Below are 25852 nucleotides of genomic sequence, written 5' to 3' on the forward strand. Positions count from 1 at the left end.
AAAATCAATGTGTCAATGAGTAGGTTGCCATCAGAGGCAACCCAACCAAAGCTCCATCCCACCAGGGACACTCTGAGGAATTACATAGAAGGCACGTTAGAACTGGCCCATTGAGAGGCAGGGAAATGCAGTATTTTCCCACCAACTTCCATCCCTCTTGAGATGAGGATTGCCCCTAGGGCCATTAAGTGCTGGGTTTGCAGGCTGCCCGAGACCCAGCTTTTAGAAGCTCCTGTGGCCCCAGAAAGAACCTTCAGGCAGGAAGCAGAGTCAGATGCAGGCCCTTGAGATGGGACAAGGGAACAGAGGTGGGAACTGTCCATCTGGGCGTCACTCAGCAGGGGATCAGGAAGCCATGGGCATCACAGCCTTTGCCTCTGCAAGGCCCAGGGGACCATCTCAGCAGCTCTGCTCCTGCAGCCACCTCTGCTCTCTCCAGGCCTCACTCCCCTGCAGCCCTGCAGAGCAGGGCAATGTCACCTTCTCTCCTCACACCTCCATTCTCTGAAGCCAACATTTCATCTTTTCAGGGCTTGGTGTTGGGGGTGGGGATCGTCTTTGTTTATTTTTACTACTAACATGTTACAATAACAAAATAATACTCTTGAGAACATTGCATATTGCACAGAAGCCTCAAAATTCTTCTCCAGATAATTTTGTTGCTGTTCTCTGGAACACAATGAGTTAGGCTTGCTATGCAGGGGCTGAAGTCATGGACCATAGGAACCCCCTCCACACCCACTTCCTCGTGTTTTTCTCTATACATCACCCTGGGGAGGGAGCAGGATGGTGAAGATAGGGAGCCCATAGAGTAGAGCTGTGGAGTTTGGCTTCTGGAGGAAGTCCAGAGTGTGTATATGGATCCCATCGCAACACCTTCCTATCTCACAGGAGAGATCTCCAGAGCCACGCCCCTCCAGGAGTCCAGGAAGAGCAAAGGTTCCTGGATTCCAAAGTTTCTCCTCTTAAAAACTGGATATCCACATGCTTTAAATGTAAAAATGAATTCACTATATCTGAGCAGATGATACAAAAGCTTCCTGAAAGACACAGTGTTCTTATTCTATAGCCTGAAACTACTGCATAATGTTTAATCAAACGAACTTGAACAACCCCAGAAAGTACAATGCCTCTAGCGAATCACAGAACTGTCCTACATTTACCACCTTTTAAGGGGAAACTGTCCTTTAAGATCAAGTCCGGGGGCCGAGCATCATGACTCACACCTGTAATCCCAGCACTTTGGGAGGCTGAGGAGGCTGAGGTGAGCAGATCACCTGAGATCAGGAGTTTGAGAGCGGCATGCCGACATTGTGAAACCCTGCCTCTACTAAAACAAACAAACAAACAAACAAACAAACAAAAAATTAGCCAGGCGTGATGGTGGACACCTGTAATCCCAGCTATTTGGGAGTCTGAGGTAAGAGAATGGCTTGAACCCAGGAGGCGAAGATTGCAGTGAGCTGAGGTTGCACCATGGCTCTCTAGCTTGGGTGACAAAGTGAGACTCTGTCTCAAAAAAAAAAAAAAAAAAAAAAAATCAAATGCTGAAGGTAATGCTTTTATTTTTCAAACTTGTTGGCCAAAAAAATAACAATGAAAAACACCAAGTAGAGTAAAAGAAGACAAAGAAAAACAAGACCCTCACAACAGTATAAACTGTCAAGTTGACTACAGCACATCAAAATCAAATTTTAGTTCTTAGTAGGTAAAAAGAAGTGATTTTGTAATGACAAGTTTATGATCTGTATTTTATTTCTCAACCATGCATCAAAATTCCCACTTCTCTGCCTCTAAGATCTTAATGTTACTATTAACTTATGAAATCTAACCTCTCAGTGACATTCTCATGGTTAATTTCAGCAAAAGGAAGAAAACACAGATCTTACCAATGGGGTAAAAAATAGGACTCTTAAAAGACACAACATGCTTGTTAAAACATGTCATGCTCCAACACAGAAGAGGAAACAAATGTCTTCAGTCTGACATAACTAACTATGCTTTTCCTGTTCCTAGACTTTTTTAGAGTATTTTCTACGGTATCATAGGTAGTGTTTTCTAGAGGCACAAACGTGATCAGTCTGTTCTTTTTAATGAGAGTTTGTTAAAGTTCACTTTATTTTACTAAATAAAAAAATACTACTGCCCTAAAGATGTTTTAAATGAAGCAATTAACTAATTTAGAACTCCTAACAATCCTATGAAGTATGTACAATTATCTCATTGTATAAATAAGGAAACCGAGGCAGGGAGCAGATAAATATATTTGTTAAAGCCACATAGCAAGTGAGCTGAGCAATCAGGACAAACTGAGCCAGGCTGACTCCAGAACCCACACTCTCAGCTGCCTCTCAGAGAAGGTGGGTGGACACTCAGGCCTCATGAATATGCATGTCATGACTCATGTTTGTCAGCAACCAGCAAAGTACTGAACTGTTCCTATGCTGATGTTTTCTTAATTGTCTTAATTAGAGAATTTTTCAGTATCAAAGGGAGCTTTAAAATTTGGTTTTTAAAAAAAGTTTTAAAGAAAAAAGAACAAGTCCAGCAAACATGGGTAAGCTTAGTATGGGCCATTTTGATGGATTAAAATTCCCTGTGAACTACAAAAATCCTCAGTTAAATAAGTTATATAGGCCAGGCATGGTGGCTCATGCCTGTAATCTTAGTCCTTTGGGAGGCTGAGGTGGGTGGATTGCCTGAGCTCAGGAATTTGAGACCAATCTGGGCAACATGACGAAAACCCATCTCTACTAAAAATGCAAAAAATAAGCCAGGCGTGGTGGCATGTTCCTGTAACCCCAGCTACTTAGGAGGCTGAGGCATGAGAATCACTTGAGCCTGGGAGGCAGAGGTTGCAGTGATCTGAGATCGCACCACTGCATTTTAGCCTGCGTGATAGAGGGAGACCCAGTCTCGAAAAAAAAAAAAAAAAAGAGAGAGAGAGATAGGAGGTAATTCCTGGTTAGTTATGTCAGAAGCTACTGATTGAATGCCAGAGATTAGGTATCAGAGGGATAAGACTAATTTATAGTTGAAAGTTGGCTTATAGAGTCTTTTAAACCATGAAGGCTCTCTGCGAATTCCTGCAGATACAAATTAATGGTGAAAATATTCTCAGGAGAGGTCTAATTTAGCACAACACATGGGCTAAAGAGGTTGAAAGTCCTTCTGTCACAAAACTATGCCCAATCAAAATGAAAAGAACATGTTCATTCTGAGAAATCTCAGTATCATTCAATTTCTATACTATGGGAAACATTTCCCTTTTTATGTCTTTCAAGTAGGATTTCTTATACGAACTGTACTCTATGCTTAACCGTTCCCAGCAAAAATAGTGTAAACATTAACATTCATATTAGCATTCGTTTAAGTATTAGTATTAACCTAACAAACTCAGCAGTCTTCTTCCTCCTGGTTACATCACCATCTGCACACAAGCACACAAAGATATCGCTATCATTCCTATCATAAAGACATCTTCTCTTGACCTGCCTTTTCCATGATTATCCTCCATTTCCTTTTGCCCCATGATAGCAAAACTGTTCAAAATTGATTTCTGTATCAGGCGCTTCAATTCCTCTCACATTCTCTCTTAATTCCCTACAGTTAACTTTTCAATTCTGTCTTATCAAAGTGACCAGTGGCCTCCACATCGGCAAACGCAATGGTCACTTACTGGTCAGTTGTGTCTTGTTATCTGGCTTATCAACGGTGTTTGACACAGTTCTTTTCTCCGTCCTTTTTCTTTTTTCTTGAAACACTATGAATTCTTTTTTTTTTTTTTTTTTTTTTTTTTGAGGCGGAGTCTCACTCTGTCACCAGGCTAGAGTGTAGTGGCATGATCTCGGCTCACTGCAACCTCCTGACTTCCTGGTTCAAGTGATTCTCCTGCCTCAGCCTCCTGTGCAGCTGGGATTCAGGCGCGCACGACCACGCCCAGCCAATTTTTGTATTTTTATTAGAGACAGGGTTTCACTATGTTGGTCAGGATGGTCTCAATCTCCTGACCTGATGATCCACCTGCTTTGGCCTCCCAAAGTGCTGGGATTACAGGAGTGAGCCACTACACCTGGTGGAATCCTTGTTTTAAAAAAATAGTTTTATTGAGATACAATTCACATACCATACAGTTCATGTATTTAAAGTGCACATGCCATTGATCTTTCGTGTATTCACCAAGCTGTCCAACCATCATCACAATTTTAGAACATTTTCATCACCCTCTCTCCAAAAACATACCTATTAGTAGTCACTCCCCAATTTCCTCCAAAACCCTAAGCCCTAGGCAGCCACTAAGCTACTTTTCTCTATACAAATTTGCCTACCAGGACATTCCATATAAATGGAATCATATAAGAGAGTCTTTTATGCCTACCTTCTTTCACTTACCCTGTTTCCAAGACCTTAAAAACATCATGCCAACTTAAGCCAGTCACAAAAAGACAAATATTATATGATTCTATTTATATGGGCTTCCTAGAGTTGCCAATTCATGGGAAGAGAAGTAGAATGTTGGCTGCAAGGGGCAAGGGAGAGGGGACTGGGGAGTTGCTGTTTAATGGGTACAGAGTTTCAATTCTGCAAGGTGAAAAGGGGTCTGGAGATGGATGAAGGCAATGCTTGCACAGAGATGTCAATGTACACAATGCCACTGAACCCTGTGCTTAAAAATAGTTAGGTGACAAACTGTATGCTGTGTATCTTTTACCATCATTTAAAATAATAATAAAAATGTCTTTGCCAATGAAACTATTTACAATTGTTTTAAAAATTCATTTAATAGACAGGGATAGGGATCTATCTGCACGCTGCCAGGCAGTGTTGTGGGTTTTGCTTTGTGTTTGAGATGGTGTTTCACTCTTGTTGCCCAGGCTGGAGTGCCATGGCACGATCTCGGCTCACTGCAACCACCACCTTCCAGGTTCAAGTGATTCTCCTGCCTCAGACTCCCAAGTAGCTGGGATTACAGGCATGCGCCACTACACCCAGCTAATTTTCGTATTTTTAATAGAGACGGGGTTTCACCATACTGGTCAGGCTGGTCTCAAACTCTTGACCTCAAGTGATCCACCTGCTTTGGCCTCCCAAAGTGCTGGGATTAAAGGCATGAGCCACCGTGCCTGGCCTGCTCTGGGTTTTAAGTGAAGCAAATATTAATGTAACAGTTTTAACAATGATTAGGGGATTAAAACTGGTTTGTTTTTCATAATAATTGTTATATCAGAAATCTCCATAGAAATAGTGATCCAAACTCATGTTTCCTTTCCAATTAACAGCGTAGCTCACCTGACCCAGATCCAAGGTGAGGTTGACTCTGTTGTACTGAGTGCCTGAGGAGAGGGGAGGGCTTTGCCACCAACGTTCAGATCCATCGATGGCATTGGTGACAGGATGTGCTTTCCTGGGGTCCTCAGAATTGCAATAATCACAGAACTGGCCCTGGAAAAAAAAAGTGTGTGTTTTTTTTAACTTTTAAGTAATTTTTTCTTATCCATATAGCAAATAGAGGGAAAAAACAAAGGCTACCATATGAAATGTCGGCTGTTAAAATTCACTGGAATGTATTTTGAAGACAGTATACAGGCTTTCTCTTTTTCATTTATCATAAACCTCATCACCTATTTATGCCTCTGTTTATGGTGTTTTTAGGATATGGGGTCTATTTATCTTCCATCTTTACAGCTATGTTTTTGTTTCATGCAACACTTCAACAAGAGCCTGTTGTATTTGGGATGAAAAGAGATTTTCACTTCAACAAATCCACTTCACTCTTTAAGTCCGCCTCTGTGCAATTCTGTATGCGGCACTGGGGCACAAAAAAGAGCCCTCCCCACAATCCCAGCAGGGCGTTGAGGATAGCAACCACCATCAGGGAAGCAGTGTACCGAGTGCCTCTATGGGGTAGACGGCTGCAGCCAACGGCGGTCGATATTCCATGGTGGAAAAGAGGGCGTGTCCACTGCCTGGGAGGACAGATAAGACTTTGGTAAGTGGCAGCGAGCACAAACGGGGAAAGTGTTCGAGGCAGAGGAACCAGCACCAGCAAAGGCACAGAGGCCAGCTGGTCCGGCTTGACCTAAGCATTGAGAGACAAGGCTTGACAGGTACATGAAGAGATGTGGCTGGCTGTGAATACCAGCACTGAGAAGTCAGTAATTTAGTTCAGCAAGTCAATGGGGTTCCATTTTTACCGGCAGTGATATCTGTTTGGTATTATCATCTCTAACTCCTTATTGAATGACTCTTTTTTTCATAAGGCAGATTCTTTTGATTCTGGTTCTTGTTTTTGTTTGGTTTTTGCATCATTTTGCAGCCATTTACCATCTGAAACCTGAGCATAGGCCTTTCTTCTACGTCAAATGGATTTTAAGTGGGTCAGAGAATCGTGCTTCCCCAGAGATGGACTTCACATACTGAACTATCTGCTCCCCAACTAAATGTTCTTAAAGCATAATCGCCACATAGGAGGGGGACAAAGAGGCAAATTTACGCCCACAGCCTCCCCAGGAATGTGCTGTGACAAAGAGGTAGCTCTGACCCTAGCCAGCATCTTAGAAGTTAACTCTTAAGTGTTCAGAGAGAAATTTGATCCCGGTATGTTACCAAAGGTGTGACCACATGTTTTCATCTAGTATACAACTCATGGTTCTTTCATGCATGGTGAGGTATCTGGGTAGAACCTTTATCTTCAACATTACACAAAAATACTTCTATAACTCAGACAGCGCCTTGGGTATATGTGGCCCCACCACTTCCTTAAGTCATGGGCTAGGTGTTTCCCACTCTTCCCTCTATCCCTTCAACCCAGCACACTGCCCTGCACCCAGGAGAAATTCAACCAAGGAACGACTCCATCAGCCATTTCTCAAAAATGTTGGTTCTTTCTATAAAATTTATTGTCATAATAAGGTGCTTAATGAATAGCTTCCTTTTAAGATGGAGTTTCGCTCTTGTTGCCCAGACTGGAATGCAGTGGCGTAGTCTCGGCTCACCGCAACCTCCACCTCCCGAGTTCAAACGATTCTCCTATCTCAGCCTCCTGAGTAGCTGGGATTACCAGCATGCACCACCACACCAAACTAGTTTTGTATTTTTTGTAGAGACAGGGTTTCTCCATGTTGGTCAGTCTGGTCTCGAACTCCCAACCTTAGGTAATCTGCCCACCTAGGCCTCCCAATGCGCTGGGATTACAGGCATGAGCCCGTGCCTGACCAACTTTTTTTTTTTTTTTTTGATTTGGCGTCTTGCTTTGTCACCCAGGCTAGAGTGCAGTGGCATGATCTCAGCTCACTGCAACCTCCACCTCCTGGTTCAAGTGATTCTCCTGCCTCAGCCTCCTGAGTAGCTGGGATTACAGGACCCTACCACCATGCCTGGCTAATTTTTTTATTTTTAGTAGAGACAGGGTTTCACCATGTAGGCCAGGCTGGTCTCAAACTCCCGACCTCAGGTGATCTGCCCACCTCAGCCTCTCAACGTGCTGGGATTACAGGCATAAACCACCATGCCTGGCCATGACTAACTTTTAAGCTAGGACATTTACTATTAGTATTTTCCCTTCTATGATCTTTATTTCTCCCTAGAGAACATTTTACCAGAACATTTAATTATTTTCTGAGGGAATTAAATTATTATTCCTCAAAGTTTAGAAGACTTCCATCTGGCTAGAAGCAAAATCTTTTCCCAAAATGTGAAAGCTTATTATTTACACTTATCTCCATCTCCACAGTATAGATGTGAAGAATGTAGAAAGTGCTCTCCAGGTTGCTAGAGTGATTCTCAATTTCAAAATAATCATAACCGTTAAAATGAACATTTATAGAGAACCTATTATTCACTGGGCACCACCCAGCTTACGTTTTCATGTTAAGATTATTATTATCACCTCTATTTTACAGATGAGGAAACAGAGTGGAATGTTAAGTCATTTTCCCAGGAACCACACGACTGGTCAATGGCAGAACCAGGATCTAGGTCCAGGGTCCCGGGATAACGAGTTAACACTACCCTGTCACTCTCTAACAGCTACAATGCTAGTTTATTAGACATCTGTGCATAATCACTAACATACATTATTTCCTGTAATTTGTTTTAAATGGTAGCCTTCACAATAGCCTGAAGGCCTCTCTCGTTTAGAATCATTTTAGCCTTTCTGCTGATATGCCGGTCCTTCTGCAGACCCCGTCCATGTCATTCAGCAGGCAGGGTAAGAACACAGGCTCAGGAGCTTTAGCCCTCACATTAGCCCTTGATCTCACAGTTAGTAGGCACTAAATATACATACATATCTATCTCAAATATATATTTTGAGTCTGAGCAATAAGTTATTTGAAAGCACATATTTTAAAAATAAATGTATAGGCAAGACAACATCACAATTATACAGGCTAGTGTCAACACTGACATTTGGAAGTCTGACTGATATAATAGATATACAAGTTACAGGTGAATTCCAAGGAGTGAGCTTTGCCCAGGTAATAAAAATGAGTCAAACTTCATTTATTTCTAAAGACTATTGGAAAAAAACTTGACATCAGCAAAGAGTCTACAAAAACAGCCTGTCAAACCAGTAATGCCCTAGATGATGGTTTCTCTGGATTAACTTTGTATTAGCAAAATTTAGGTGAGAAATTTTTTGCCATATAAAATAATTTCTAACAATGAATACACAAGCTTAAGTTAAATATTAACAGGCAAAATGTAACATATACTTTGTTTGAGAATAAAAAATGAGTGTAAACATTGACTTAGAAAAGAAAAATGTATTCTAAAATTTTAAAAATACATTTAAAAATTAATAGTTAGAAAGTTTGGCTTCTTTAAGTTACTCTTAAACAGTCAGGGTGAAAGTTTTTTATTCAAATAGTTTTATTAAAATATTCTTTCTCTTTTCTATTTGTTTTACTCTTGAAGTTTCAGTAATTTTTACCTTACATCTCAATGTCATATTTACTGCAAATCAACCTATATGAAGAATCAAAAAGAATTTAGTAGTGCCCTGAAGGAAATGAGACTGTGGCTCTAGAAGTAAAAAAAAAAAAAAATCAGAAGAATGACTTTCTTAATTGTTAAAACTCTGTCCAGCCTTCTCAGTCATTTTTCTTGAGGTCTTCATGGAGAGTTAAGGATCTACATGGTAATGTAGCTACGGAGACTTGCAGTTGAAGAACTTTCTCAGGGAGGCCAAGGTTATGACTAATCCTGCAAGTAAAGCCTTGGCACCAAGCAACAGGGTTTTGAGAGAAGACAACCTCATGAGGCTTTTTAAAAGTGCAACACCTGACAATATTTTTGAAAATCAAACTTGTGGCCTTTTCACAAGATGGCACCGAAGGCAAAGAAGGAAGCTCCTGTCCCTCCTAAAGACGAAGCCAAAATGAAGGCTTTGAAGACCAAGAAGGCAGTGTTGAAAGGTGTCCACACATGCGGTGAAGATCTGCACATCACCCACCTTCTGGCAACTCTAGAGGCAGCCCAAATATCCTTGGCAGAGCACCCGGCTTACATATGTATATATTTAGAATTTATATATATATATATATATATACATACACACATATAATCTATATCTTTTTACCAGGAAAAAAAAAAAAGAAGAGAAAGAAAATCAAACTTGTGGAACAGAAGAGGAAAGAATCCATGGGAGTTCTCAGATGGAAGATCATTGAGGAGGCTCTTTCCTTCCTGTGAGTACCACTGGGACAGGCCACATTTATTTTTTCTGTAGCCATATCTTCCAACAGACACTTATACTAACTTTACTGTTTCATGGGTATACACAAAATAAAAGGGCTTATGTATTTATAAGTCTCTGCTGTTTCTGATTCAACCTGAAGTTTTCCACTAGAATTGAAAGTAAAAAATGGGCAAGAGACAAGAACAAGAAGGATTTTTTAAAGGCAGGAGAAAAAAACAGATATATAACATTTGGAATAATGGAAATAAAACTGTTATTATTTATTTAAAGATGCTAAAATTATCTACATTAAAACTCCATTGTGCCCTTGAGTCTGGGCACAGTGGCTCATGCCTATAATCCCTACACTTTGAGAGGCCAAGGTGGGTGGATTGCTTGAGCCCAGGGAGTTCAAGACCAGCCTGGGCAACATGGAGAAACCCCATCTCTACTAAAAATACAAGAATTAGCTGGGTGTGGTGGTCCATGGCTGTAGTCCCAGCTACTTGGGAGTCTGAGATGGGAGGATCGCTTGAGCCCAGGAGGCTGATGTTGCAGTGAGCCAAGATATACCATTACACTCCAGCCTGGGAAACAGAGCAACACTGTGTCAAAAAAAAAAAAAAAAAAAAAAAAAAAAAACTCCAAATGAAGCTAGACACAGTGGCTCATACCTATAATCCCAGCACTTTGGGAGGCTGAGGCAAGAGGATCACCTGAGGCCAAGAGTTTGAGACCAGCCTAGACAACATAGCAATAAAAAAATTTCTTTTTTAATTAGCCAGGTGTGGTGGTATGTGTCTGTAATCCCAGCTACCTGGGAAACTGGGATGGACTGCTTGAGCCCGGGAGCTTGAGGCGGTAGCATAGTGAGCTATGATCACACAATTGCACTCCAACCTGGATGACAGAATGAGATATTGACCCTGAAAAAAAAAAAAAAAAGAAGAAGGAAACAAAATAAAAACCCAAATGTATCTGCTAAAGAGAATTTTAGAAATACTGGGAGATTTTTAGCAAGGTAGCTAGATATGAGATTAAAATACAAAAGTCACTGCATCTCTGTAGAACAGCAGCAAACAACTAGAAAATTTAATTAAAGAGAAAATGCCATTTTTTAATAATAATTCAGAGAACATCAAGTATCTCAAAAGAAATTTGACAAATAAAAATTTAAAGCTGTATTAAGAGAATTTTGAAAATTTACATAAATGGAGAATTGGCTAGAAGATAATATCAAAAACATATCAATTCTGCCCAAATTAATCTATAGAGACAATATTATTCCACTGAAAACCTGAATAAGGACTTTCTTAAAATACAGTAATTCTAAAATTTATATGGAACTTTAAAGGACCAAGACATTGCTGAAGAAGATGACCAGGGAGGAGGAAACGTGCCCTTCAAGGAATCAGGGCTTATTGTGAATCTATTGTAATTAAGGAAAGGCAAGATGAGACAAACAGACCTATGGGACACAACAGAGAGCCCATGCATTTAAGAAGCCTTAGTATATAACATAGGTATGTCGGACCTCTGAGAAAAGAAGGAATATTCTAGATCCAGGGGGAAATCATAAAATCAGATTTCTACTCAAGTCACAAAAGCAATTCAACTTCAGATGAAATAAGGACTTAAATGTGAAAAATAAAACTTCAAAATCTCATAGTAGAAAAAAGGGGGACTACCTTTTAGAACTCAGAGCAAGGAACACAAGATACAAAAAGCATTGACTACAAAAGAAAAGATGGATACGTTTTATTATATTAAAATTAAGAATTTTGGTTTCTGATCATCTTGGGAGAGAGATCCAAGATGGCTGATCACTAGCAGCTCCGGATTGTAGCTCCCAGTGAAAACGCAAAGAAGAGAGGACGCCACACCCTTCACATGAATTCTTGTTGCTCACGCACCAGGAGATTCCCAGCGGAGGAGCCCCACAGGTCGCCAGCGCGACTCTTGTGACCCGCGAGGCAGTTTTGTCGGCGCCTTGGAGCGTCGGTTCTTGGTGCAGAGTCAGAAAAGCACCAGCAATCTTAACGCAGCTGATTTGGTCGGCGCAATGGGTTGCTCAGATTTCGGCGCTGAGAATCAATAAGTTGGACGTCCACTCAGAAACCCAATTACAAAGACGGTAATTATAAAGACCACAGATGGATAAATCAACGAAGGGAAGAAAACAGTCAAAAAAGGCTGAGAATACCCAAGATCAGAATGCCTCTCTCTTAGCAGGGGATCCCAGTTCCTCATCAGCAACGAAATAAGGCTTGATGGAGAACGAGTGTGTTCCAATTACAGAAGCAGGCTTCAAAATATGGATAATGAAAAACTTCGGTGAATTAAAAGAACTTGTTTTAACACAATCTAAAGAAACTAAGAACTTTGAAAAAAGGTTTGACGAAGTGTCAACAAGAATACAAAATTTAGAGAGGAAAATAAGTGAATTGATGGAGCTGAAAACAATACGAGAACTTCGTGAAGTATGCACAAGTTTTAACAGCCGAATTGATCAAGCAAAAGAAAGGATATCAGAGGTCGAAGACCAACTCAATGAAATAAAATAAGAAGACAAGATTAGAGAAAAAAGGTTAAAAAGGAACGAGCAAAGTCTCCAAGAAATATGGGACTATGTGAAAAGACCTAATCTACACTTGATAGGTGTACCTGAATGTGACGAAGAGAATGAATCCAAGCTGGAAAATACGCTTCAGGATATTATTCAGGAAAATTTTCCCAACCTAGTAAGGCAGGATAATATTCAACTCCAGGTAATACAAAGAACACCACAGAGATATTCCTCAAGAAGAGCAACTCCAAGGCACATAATCGTCAGAATCACCAGGGTTGAAATGAAGGAGAAAATACTAAGGGCAGCCAGAGAGAAAGGTCAGGTTACCCACAAAGGGAAGCCTATCAGACTTACAGCAGATCTCTCGGCTGAAACCCTACAAGCCAGAAGAGAGTGGGGACCAATATTCAACATCCTTAAAGAAAAGAACTTTCAACCCAGAATTTCACATCCAGCCAAACTAAGCTTCATAAGTGAAGGAAAAATAAAGTTTTTTGTGAACAAGCAGCACTCAGAGATTTCACCACCACCAGGCCTGCTTTACAAGAGCTTCTGAAAGAACCACTACACATAGAAAGGAGCAAACAGTATCAGCCTTTGTAAAAAATACCAAAAAGTAAAGAACATCAATATAATGAAGAATTTACATCAACTAATGGGCAAAATAGCCAGCTAATATTAAATGGCAGTATTAAACTCACATATATCATTATTAATTCTAAATTTAAATTGACTAAATTCCCCAATTCAAAGACAGACAGGCAATTTGGACAAAAAACTAAAACCCATCGGTATGCTGCATCCAGACCTATCTCACATTCAAGGATACACAAAGACTCAAAACAAAGGATGGAGAAAGATTTACCAACCAAACAGAGAGCAAAAACAAATAAATAAAAAGCAGAAGTTACAATTTTTGCCTCTGATAAAATAGTCTTTAAAGCAACAAAGATCAAAAGAAGCAAAGAAGGACATTATATAATGATAAAAGGATCAATGCAACAACAAGAAGAGCTAAAGATCCTAAATATATACGCACCCAATACAGGAATACCCAGACATACAAGACTTATAAACTTAGACTCCCACACAATAATAGTGGGAGACTTCAACATTAACATTAGACAGATCAATGAGACAGAAAATTAACAACGATATCCAGGACTTGAACTCAGATCTGGAACAAGTAAATGTAATTAACATTTATAGAACTCTCCACTTTAAATACACAAAATATACACTCTTATCAGTACCACATCATATCAACTTAGAAGTTTAAACGAAATGTTGATTGGCTCCTTGTTTGTTACCCTCTTCCCTCATTTTCTTTCATGTGTCCATTATTAAGGACAATTATAGGCATACCCATATTTAGACTGCATTTCTAGCCTGGGCAATAAAGCAATACCCCCATTCTCTCTCCCTCTTCCTCTTTCTCTTTCTTCCTCTTCTTTATTCTTTTTCTTATTCTTTTTTTCTTTCTTAAAAAAAAAAAGAATTTTGGTTTCTTTAGTTGGGCATGGTGGCACATGCTTGTAACTGTGACACAAGAATTGCTTGAGCCTGGGAGACAAAGGTTGCAGTGCTGAAATCGTACCATTGCTCTCCAGCCTGGGTGACAGAGCAAGACCCTGCTTACAAAAAAAAGAAGAAGAAAAGAAGAAGAAGAAGAAGAAGAAAGAAGAAAGAAGAAAGAAGAAAGAAGAAAGAAGAAAGAAGAAAGAAGAAGAAGAAGAAGAAGAAGAAGAAGAAGAAGAAGGAGGAGGAGGAGGAGGAGGAGGAGGAGGAGGAGGAGGAGGAGGAGGAGGAGGAGGAGGAGGAGGAGGAGGAAGAAGAAGAAGAAAAGAAGAAGGAGGAGGAGAAGGAGAAGGAGAGGAAGAGGACGAGGAAGAGGAAGGGAAGAGAAGAAGAAGAAGAAGAAGAAGAAGAAGAAGAAGAAGAAGAAGAAGAAGAAGGGGAGGAGGAGAAGGAGGGAGGGGGAGGAGGAGGGAGGAAGAGGAGGGGGAGGGGGGGAGGAGGAGGAGGAGGAGGAGGAGGAGGAAAGAAGAAGAAGGAAGAAGAAGAAGAAAAGAAGAAGAAGAAGAAAAGAAGAAAGAGGAAGAGGAAGAAGGAAGAAGAAGAAGAAGAAGAAGAAGAAGAAGAAGAAGAAGAAGAAGAAGAAGAAGAAGAAGAAAGAAGAAAGAAGAAAGAAGAAAGAAGAAAGAAGAAAGAAGAAAGAAGAAAGAAGAAAGAAGAAAGAAGAAGAATTTTGCTTCCTTGAGCCCAGGAGTTGGAGATCAGCCTGAGCAACATAGCAAAACCTCATCTTATAAAAATAAATAAATAAATAAATAAAAATCTAAAAAGAATTTTGCTCCAAAGGCACTTTTAAAAAGTGAAAAGTTAAAACTAGAAGATATTTACAATGCAAAAGTGATAAATAGTCTTCAATGATGACTGCCATCAATTCCTTCTCTCTCTCTCTCTCTCCCTCTCTCTCTCTCTCTCTCTTTCTCTCTCTGGCTGCCATTTCAGCCATCAAAAGGTGGATGCTGTTTGTCCTGGAAGCTAGTCTCTCCTCTTGAATCCAGACTGACTTGATTGCTTGCTTTGTTGTAGCAGATGTTTCATTCTGGGACATTTAAGCAAAAGCCTTAAAAGGGCTGGAAGATTCTGCTTCCCTCCTCTCAGCAGCCAGCCACCAGGCAAGAAGTCCAACCACCCAGAAATCACCATTCTGTGAGAAAGTCCAAGACAGCCAACTGGAGAGGGCAAATGAAAGAACACCAAGATACCATATATGTTAGCTAGGCCTTCTTAGATCATCCAGTCCATCCTAGCCACCAGCTGAATGCAACTAAGTGAGTTACCCCAACTGACAACACATGGAGCAGAAGAACCACCCAGCAGGGCCCAGACAACCCACAGAATTGTGAGAGGAAAAAACTATTGTTGTTTTAAGCCACTAAGTTTTGGAGATAGTTTGTTACACAAGAATCAATAACTGATCAAAGAACTTAAAATCAACAAAGAACTCTAATCAGAAATACACACCATATTCCTAACAATCCTACAAATCAAGAAAAATGTAAATAGTTCAATGAGAAAATGGGCAAAAATAAGAATAGGCATTTCACAGAAGAGGAAACACATACAAACACAATAAACACAACAAACATTTCAAGAAATGTTCAACATCACCATCATTAGTGATCATGGCAGATCACAATGCAATATTATTTTATACCAATTCAGCAGGCCCAAGTTTAAAGTTTGATGGTAACAAGAGTTAGAAAAGACATGGTAGGAGTATAAATTGGTACAAACACTTTGGAAACTGTATTACCACCTAAAGTTGAAATTCACATTTTCCTTGATACAGCATTCTACTCTCAAACTCATAACCCAAAAAGAAACTCTTGAACAAATTTGATGGCATCATATTCAAGACTATTCACAGCAGCACTGTTCACAAGAGCAAAATCCTGGGAATAACCTAATTGCTACAGGAACCACAGGAGGGTGGATGAATAAAGAGTGGCATATTCACACAATTAATAACTGCATAAGCAATAATGAATAAATGAATATATACAATGAAACAATATTGATAAATCTTAGCAATATAATAAGTGGGAAAAAAGCATTATATACTTTTTATAAAGTTATGAGCAAGCAAAATAAAAAGCACTTTTTAGAAATACATATAGATGTAATAAAAACCATATTAAAAAAAAGCAAAGGATTAATTAATACAGGTTTGGGATGACGATTTCCCCAGAATGTAAAAGACAGAGGGAATGGGGGCGGGAGGACCATACACTTAGACATAAATTATTATCCAGGCTTTATTTTTAGATTTGGTGGCAAGTTCATGGATGATTATTACTATTCAAAATACATATATACACGAGTCACAGTGGTTCACGCCTATAATCCTAGCACTTTGGGAAGCCAAGGTGGGAGGATCACTTGAGCTCAGGAGTTCAAGACCAGCCTGGGCAACATGGCGAATCCCTATCTCGACAAAAATTAGCCGGGCATGGTGGTGTGAGCCTATAGTCCCAGCTACTTGGGAAGCTGAGGTGGAAGGATTATCTGAGGCTGAGAAGTCGACGCTGCAGTGAGTCATGCTTGCATCCCTGCACTACGGCCTGAGTGACGGAGTGAGACCCTGTCTCAAATGTGTGTATATGTGTGTGTATGTGTGTGTGTGTGTGTGTGTGTGTGTAAAATGATAATATATTCCTGAGCTGGGTCTCTTCCTACATCTGGTAGTGGGAAGGTGTATGGAATATATATTTGTGTATATAAATATTTCATAAACTGAGGGTTATGACTAATCCATAATCTAACCCTATGTCTAATGTCCAATATTTTAAAAACATCCATAAATAAATAAAGCAGGACAAAAACTGATAGAAGTCAGAGAAGAAAAGGAACAGAGAAGAAAACCCACCCCCATGTTCCATTATTCATCCATCTGTGCAGCAAACCTATGATGATCATCTACTCTGTACCAAAAGCTATTCTAGACAGAGAGATGAGAACACCGAAAGATAAACAGGACAAGGGACTCACACTTGGAATTGCACCAAGGCTATTGTATTATTAGCCTATTCAGATGGGAAATAGAAAATGTAACGAAAGGGGATATTAAGAAAGGAGATAGGACTGTTCCCATAAACAACTGAACAGAGTTGAGCTCCAAAATTGGCAGTCTCCAGAGAATAAACCAGAAGCCCACAGAGTGACCTACCCTTTTACAGAAGGATGGAAAAAAGTAGTCTCTCCTAGTTCCTAACATTTTTTATGATTCTTCTTAACCAAAAAGCCTTCCACATGTAATACTTTATAACTGACCTCACAACATAAATACTATATTCTTCCAAGAAGCTAGAGATTGATTATAGCAGTGCTCCCTAACACAGTTTCTGGAGGGTGGGGGGTGAGTTGTTTGAACATTCCTTCATTTATTCAACTTATCCAAATTACCTACCATGTGTAGAGCATTGGGTTAGATACTGTGGTTAAAAAAAAAAAAAAAAAAAAAAAAAGAAAGAAAGAAAAGAAACAAACACTAAGAGTCGGATCTTCACCTAAAGAAAGTGAGAGACAAGAGAAGTAACTCAACCATTGTGCATTACCAAAAGATGCTGGGACAAGCTAGCACCGGGTGTGGGAGCCCAGCAAAGGAACGCTGTGCTTTACTTTGCTTAATCATCACAACACTGTGAAATTTGGATTCAAGTATCCAAAACTGAAAGATGAAGAAACAGCTCAAATAGGTGAAGCGCTTCATCTCAAACCACACAGCTAGGGCATGCTGGGGCCAGGAACTGCGTGTGTGCCTGGCAATGTTACTTACGGCCTGGAATGCTTTCCTTCTGGCTGCGTTGCTCTTCTGAGCAACATCAAAAGGTGCTATCTTAGATTTGGACAGTGTGAGACAGCCCTGGAATGGCAATCACGTGACTTTCCATACACCTGCCCACTACTTAGATGTATGGGAAGAGACCCAGCCTCCCAAAGTGCTAGGATTACAGGCGTGAGCCACCACACCCGGCCTATACCATGATTTCTTTACAATTCACGTGTCAACAGACACTCTGGTTGTCCCCATATTTTGCCTATTATAAATAATGCTTCAATAGGCCAGGCGTGGTGGCTCAAACCTGTAATCCCAGCATTTTGGGAGGCCGAGGCAGGTGGATCACGGGGTCAAGAGATCGAGACCATCCTGGTCAACATGGTGAAACACCGTCTCTACTAAAAATACCAAAAATTAGCTGGGCATGGTGGCACGTGCCTGTAATCCCAGCTACTCAAGAGGCTGAGTCAGGAGAATTGCCTGAACCCAGGAGGTGGAGGTTGAGGTGAGCCGAGATGGCGCCATTGCACTCCAGCCTGGGTAACAAGAGCAAAACTCCATCTCAAATAATAATAATAATAATGCTTCAATAAACATAAGATATTTTGTGCAGATTTTGCTAATGTTAAGATGCTGGATGAGTGCAGAGAGGGAAGGTCAAATGTCCAGTGCAGATGGCCTCCATGTACCACTGAAGGATGTCATTGGCCTGACGTGCCCTGAATCAACCCTGTAATACATCACACACCCAACGGGACCAGAAAATATTCACACCCCTTCCATGAGTCATGCACAAACGGAATCTATACTTTATGCCAGGCTCTTTATATTTAAGGATGACTTTTTTTTTGAGACAGACTCTCACTCTATCACCCAGGCTAGAGTGCAATGGTGCAATCTTGGCTAAATGCAGCCTCCACCTCTAGGTTCAAGCAATTCTCCTGCCTCAGCCTCCCAAGTAGATGGGATTACTGGTGCACACCACCATGCTCAGCCAATTTTTTTGTATTTGGTCAGGCTGGTTTTGAACTCCTGATCTCAAGTGATCCACCAGCTTCAGCTTCCAAAAGTGCCATGAACCACCACGCCTGGCCTTAAGGATGACTTTTAATGTGCATGATCCCTAAATATCTGTTAAGCCTACAGCTCTTCTCATTCTTTTTAGGGGCTACATTTTGAGTTATCAGGTTGCAAAATCTCACAAACAAGGCCCTAGAGGTACACACAGAGGATCACGCAGTGTCCCCTCTCTGCACCTCTCCCATACAGGGATAACACACTCTGAATGGTCAATAACAACTGCTGATTAACCCAGATAAAGCTAAAGTTACTGCATTAGTTTCTAAGTCTGCCATACAAAGTAGCACAAACTGGGTGGCTTAGAACAGCTGAAATTTCTCTCTCACCATGCTGGAGGCTGCAAGTCCAAAATCAACGTATCAACAAGTCTGCCCTCCCTCTGAAATTTGTAGAGGAAGGATCCTTTCTTGCCTCTTTCAGCTTCTGGGAGTCTAGTCCTAAGCATTTGGCTCAGCCACTGCATCAGACACAGGAGGGCCACACCTGTCTTCCAGAAGATAGATTGTTGAGCTGGGCGCCATGGCTCAAGCCTGTAATCCCAGCACTTTGGGAGGCCGAGGGGGGTGGATCACGAGGTCAAGAGATCGAGACCATCCTGGTCAACATGGTGAAACCCCGTCTTTACTAAAAATACAAAAAAAATTAGCTGGGCATGGTGGCACGTGCCTGTAATCCCAGCTACTCAGGAGGCTGAGGCAGGAGAATTGCCTGAACCCAGGAGGCGGAGGTTGCCGTGAGCCGAGATTGCGCCATTGCACTCCAGCCTGGGTAACAAAAGCGACATCCATCTCAAAAAAAAAAAAAAAAAGACAGATTGTTGAAATTCAGGTAGTTTTAAAATCAAACAGCAATTCCATCAAGGTGTTGCTCTGAGAAGTACATTCTGTGGTGGTGTTGCCTTTTGACTATTTCTTCAAAAAGCAGTGATGGAGCATCTAATACAAGCTTCCACAAGGCAAGAGTGCAACATACGTTGCACAGGAATTCTTCTCTATAGGGAATCTCAATGCTTTGTCCAGACATGAACAGGAAGACAGGGCCCCACCCTCAGAAAGCTCATGATCCTAATAAGGAGAGAGACATGAAAATGGATGGCTCCCAGGTGATGAGTGGAATTAGCAAGGGAATCCAAAGTTTAGCTGGAAATCAGAGGAAGAAGTAGTTGGCATGTCTGTGACAGCATAATACAGCAGGTAAGAGCATGAATTCTGCAGCCAGAGTACCTGGATTTGAATTCTGGCTCTACCACATACTAGCTGTGTGATCTTGGACACATCACTTAACTTCTGTGTGCTTCGGTTTCCTCATTTGTAAAAGGAGCATGCTAATTGTACCTCCTTCATACGTTCATAAATTGCTGTGACAATCAAGAAGTCAATGTGTAATATGCTTTAGACCTGTGCCAAGCATCAGTGAGTGCTGCCTGTGTGTGTGAAATCAATACCCTGCATTCACCAGGGGAGCAAGGCCCCTTGTTTCTCTGCCATTCCTCCTTCTCACCATTCTGCCCCCTGTATTTGGTATTACCCCCATACACAGTATGCACACTGTATGATGCAACTTGAAAGTAATGGAGAAATCACTTGTTTCCCACCTCTCACAATTAAGATGTGCATAAGTAATCACCTTGAACTCGTATTTCTCTCCAGTTAATATTCATTTATTAACTCCACATGTATTTTTTGAGCTTCTGGGATGGGAAAATCATAGAGGGAATACAATATGTTTGTGACACTGAAAAACTGGCGGGACACATGGGACTCAACGAACTGGCTTTCCTCAGGGCAGTTTTCACCCTGTTGACATGAGGGGTCTAACCAGTGCCCTGTTTGCTAGCTCATTCAAATAGTTCTTTATTGCAAAGCAGAAAAAGACTCCCTCCCTCTGTGCAGCCCAGGCTGGGTCTTAGGCCCCACTCACCCCCTTGGCCAGGAATCCATGTATACAGCATAACCAGAGGCAGCTCCACTGACTTAGACCACTCAGGTGCCACTTAGTAAATCTTTGCCTAACTAGGAAAATAGTTTCAGAATACCGGGAGTTAACACGGGTTTCATAAATGCCTAGATTACAACCAGAAATAAAAGTATATCTGGAAAAATGTATTACTGCCACTAAATTAACCTTAAAAATTAAAATCTCCCCCCAAAATGTTATTTTAGCTTATAAGAACGTGTCCTTACATAAATAAATAATATCTAGCTATTAAAGCAGTACTAAAGTTAATATTTCTATAATACAGGTTATAGAAGTCTGTATGACAATGGATTATTTAGCATGTCAAATGTGTTCAGTATATAATGCATTTCTTTTTTTTTTTTTTTTTCTTAAGACATAGTTTCACTCTCAAGAGCTGAGGAATCCTGCTAGTAGACCTACTCTACAAGAAATACTAAAAGGAGTCATTCAGGCTGAAATGAAAGGACACAAGACACTAATTAAAAGCCATACTAAGAAAGAACATCAATACAGGTAATTACATATGTAAATATAAAAACCAGTATTATTGTATTTTTGGTTTTTAAGTTCTTTTTTGTATATTACTTAAAAGACAACTACATATTGAATAACAATAATTATAAATTTATTATAATGAACAATAATGTATAAAGATGTAATCTATAACAATAACAAAGGACAGAGCGATATAGAAGCAGAATCTGGGATGCTATTGAAGTTAAGCTAATATCAATTCAAACTGGATTGTTATATATTTAGGATACTAATTGTAATCCTCAGAATAAGCACTTAAAAAAACCCTTAAATATATATAGAGAAGGAAATGAGGAGAGAATCAAAATGGTAAAAATCAATTAAACCAGAAGACAATAATAGAATAATTGAGAGTAGCCAAAAATATATATAAGGCTTATAGAAAACAAGCATCGGAATGACAGAAATAAGTCTTTTCTCATCAGTAATCTTTTTTTTTTTTTTTTTAAGAGATGAAGTCTCACTCTGTCACCAGGCTGGAGTGTAGAGGTGCAATTATACATAGCTCACAGCAGCCTCAAATTCATGGGCTCAAACAATTCTCCTGCCTCAGACTGCTGAGTTAGCTGGGAGTACAGGCATACATCACTATGGCTGGCTATTTTTTTTTTCTTTTTCATTTTTTAAGAGATGGGCTCTTGCTATGTTGCCCAGGCTGGTCTCAACTTCTGGCCTCAAGTGATCCTCCTACCTCAGTCTCCTGAGTAGCTAGGATTACAGGCATAAGCTACCATCCTCGGCTCCAGTAATCAACTTTTTTTTTTTTTTTTTTTTTGAGACGGAGTTTCGCTCTTGTTACCCAGGCTGGAGTGCAATGGTGCCATCTCAGCTCACCGCAACCTCCACCTCCTGGGTTCCGGCAATTCTCCTGCCTCAGCCTCCTGAGTAGCTGGGATTACAGGCATGTGCCACCATGCCCAGCTAATTTTTTGTATTTTTAGTAGAGACGGGGTTTCACCATGTTGACCAGGATGGTCTCGATCACTTGACCTCGTGATCCACCCACCTTGGCCTCCCAAAGTGCTGGGATTACAGGCATGAGCCACTGCACCTGGCCCATAATCAACTTTTTTAAATCACAAGTTAAAAAGCAGAGATTGACAGAATTAATTTTTTTAAAAAGATCCAAATATATGCTATCTACGAGAGACTCATTTTAGATTCAAAGACACAAATAGTAAAATAATGAAAACAGATATTTCATGGATATAGTAACCAAGAGAGCTGGGGTGACTATATTAATATCAGACCAAATGGACTTCAGGTCAAAACCTTTTACAAGAGACAAAGACAGACAACACATATTGATAAAAGGGTCAACCTATCATGAAAACATAACAATTGTAAGCATATTTGCAGCAAACGACAAAGCTCCAAATATAAATATAAATATATATATACAAGCAGACAGGACTTCAATACCCCACTTTAATAATGGGCAGTTTCTTTACAATGTAAACTTACTATACAGTTCAACAATTCCACTCATAAGAATCTACTCAAGAAAATGAAAATTTTTGTCCAAAGACTTTTGTGAGGATATTCATAACAGCATTATTTATAATAGCCAAAAACTAAAAGCAATGCAAATTCCCATTAACTAGTGAACAGATAAAGAGAATGATTATATCCATACAATGGAATACTACACAGTAATGAAAAGAAATGAACTAATGAATCATGCAACAATATGAATGAGCCTTAAAAACATTGTGCTAAGTGAAAGAAGTCAGACACAAAAAAAGACCACATATTGTATGATTCTGTTTATATGAAATTTCCAGAAAAGACACATCTATCGAGAAAACAGCAGGCCAGTGTTTGCCTGGGGGTGGCAACAGGTTCAGGGGGTAATTGCAACAGGTACAAGGGAACTTTTGGGGCTGATCTAAAGCTGGATTTTAGTAGTAGCTCTTCATATCTATAAATTTACTAAAAATTATTGAATTTATACTTCAATGGATGTATTTCATGGTATTTAAGTTATGCCCTCAATAAAGCTGCTAAAAATTGATTCACATGCTTCAAAATAGATTTGTGCCTAGAGAAAGAGTCTGCTAAGTCGTTTTCACATTCACATGTATACTAAAGATGTACAACCAGGTTCAAGCAATTCTCCTGCATCAGGCTCCTGAGTAGCTGGAAAAAAAAAAAAAAAAAAAAAAAAAAAAAAAAAGATGTACAACACACAGCTATCTTTCTGCAATGGTTTAGATAAAACCTTCTTACAAATAAGTGTCTTTAATTAATGATAACCTTTTGTCCTCTCCTTTCCCTATGTCCGCATATTGATTTCTCTCAGATTAAACAATCCAGACTTTCAGTGACAATAGTAACTCAGAGCATGAAGTAAAATATTTAAATTCAAAGAATGAACAATTACAGTTCCAACTGTTCACCAGCAGCCCTGAAAGTCCATGAGCTTGAGTAATCCGTGATTTGTTGAGGAACAAATTTAAATTGCTTTGAGGCTGACATATGGACCGCTGTTTCTTAGCTGGTAAGTGAACTTGGTTCTCCAAAGGAAAGCACCTATGTTGGTCTTCTCAAATGTTTTGTACATAAGCTTTCATTGCTAAACTTTGGCTAATATCTACAAACGTGGAACAACTATGTTTTTGTTTCAACTAAATTTTGTTTTAACTAAATCATTTTTAAAAAAGAATCATTCACCCTTAAATTGCTGACTATAGTCATTTGTCTAAAGTAATAACTTATCATTAATAATTGTTACAAATATATCAATGAACATAGTAGATGTTTTAGACTTTCTAGCTCTCACCCAAGATTTTTACATCAGTTTCACAAAGGAAAAGGTCATTTGTTGAAGAACAAATTTTTTCACAATTGTTCTATAAACAGAGCCTTAGTGGCTGGGCATGTTGGCTCATGCCTGTAATTCCAGCACTCTGAGAGGCCGAGGTGGCCTCTCCAAATCACAAGGTCTGGAGTTTGAGAGCAGCCTGGTCAATAAGGTGAAACTCTGTTTCTACTAAAAACACAAAAATTAGCCGGGTGTGGTGGCACACACCTGTAGTCCCAGCTACTCAGGAGGCTGAGGCAGGAGAATCCCTTGAACCCGGGAGGCGGAGGTTGCAGTGAGCCAAGATCACACCACTGCACTCCACCTGGGTGACAGAGTGAGACTCTGTCCCCTCCCCACCCCAAAAGAAACAGAGCCTATAGTAAATCAAAGTGCAATGAAGGAATCTATAAAAGAGGCATTGAACTGTCCATGTACAAAATCAAGATCATACATTTGGTAAATGTGCCCATTTTATCTCTTATAAGGATTGTGTTTATGCCAAGCTAAACCAAATACAAGGTTATATTTTCAACACGGTCTTCCATTTCCATTTTATTATTACCTCTGTCAGATGTCATTTAGGAATTATATAACTTTAATAACAACTTTAGATTCCATAGGTAAGTGAACATTTAAAATTAAAGCACAAACTGATATATTTCAGTTGTAATTACTTTTCAACAGAATAGAATTCATTTGCATATTTTTCACGTTTACATTTTACATTAAATTATTTACAGTCTTTAACTGTATCTTCACTCCACTATCCCCTCATCCAATGTTTTCTGAGCGCCTACACTATTTTCAGGCTTTGTGCAAGATCCCTGAATTACAGGACTCTCAGACACCAAAAACTTAACATCTGAGCAGTAACAAGTATATAAAGTCTTGGGTTTTGTTTGTTTGTTTGTTTTTTCGAGATGGAGTTGCACTCTTGTTGCCCAGGCTGGAGTGCAATGGCGCGATCTCAGCTCACCGAAACCTCTGCCTCCCGGGTTCAAGCGATTCTCCTGCCTCAGCCTCCTGAGTAGCTGGGATTACAGGCACATGTCATCACACTTAGCTTATTTTGTATTTTTAATAGAGACTGGGTTTCACCATGTTGGTCAGGCTGGTCTCAAACTCTCAACCTCAGGTGATCTACCTGTCTCAGCCTCCCAAAGTGCTGAGATTATAGGTACAAGCCACTGTGCAGCCTATAAAGTCTTTTAAAAGGAATCTTAAGTCCAGAGCAACTACAAAGGACATCTTTCACACAGCATACAAAATTCAGACTTTTAAAACATCCTCCCACCTGTTGCCACAAAGGGCCTTTCCAGTATCAGCTTTGCTATTATAGATTTCAAAAACACCAGCCGCAACAAAGAATCACTACCATAAAATCAGGTCTTATTCCAAGACACAACCTTTATTCATTTTTTTTAACTTTTTTTATTAATATTATTTGGCAAAATCCTTTTGGCCTGAAATTCTAAATCTTGGCTGTGCCCCAAAATTTATTTTTTGAAAACTCCAAGAAATAGAACTATTTTAATTAACTCTTCATTTCCCATCTTGAGCTCTACGTGAGCAGATTCAGGACACTCATCACTCAAATTAATCATCGTCTATCTTCCCTTTTCCCACCCATCTTCCACCACCTCTCGCTTTTCTGAAAGGCAAATCTGTGCAAGCTGCCGGCTATATTGGGCTAGAGTGAGTGTCTCATATTCCAGCTTCTGGAAACTCTTCTCCCAGACATGCCTCTCTTACAGCAGGAATTAGTATACCTCCTCAAGCGCTCAACTGCCACAGCAGGGAGCACTATTCCACAGGCTTTTATATTCTGGGGAAAATAAGGCATAACAGCAGATAGCATTCTCTTTCTGCAGGCTA

The 25852-nt window shown here is 40.0% G+C and overlaps 1 protein-coding gene across 1 annotated transcript in view; it reads right to left on the reverse strand.

The window, feature by feature from the left end:
- LOC141580808 (laminin subunit alpha-3-like) overlaps positions 1-25852 on the reverse strand; it is a 162651-nt gene that overhangs the window by 131693 nt on the left and 5106 nt on the right. The window contains exon 2 of the mRNA XM_074383677.1: positions 5290-5442. Coding sequence (XP_074239778.1) covers positions 5290-5442 — 153 coding nt within the window. The remainder of the gene's footprint in view (positions 1-5289; positions 5443-25852) is intronic.

This window comes from Saimiri boliviensis, chromosome 13 (assembly GCF_048565385.1).
Source record: "Saimiri boliviensis isolate mSaiBol1 chromosome 13, mSaiBol1.pri, whole genome shotgun sequence".
In the NCBI taxonomy this organism is placed as follows: Eukaryota; Metazoa; Chordata; class Mammalia; order Primates; family Cebidae; genus Saimiri; species Saimiri boliviensis.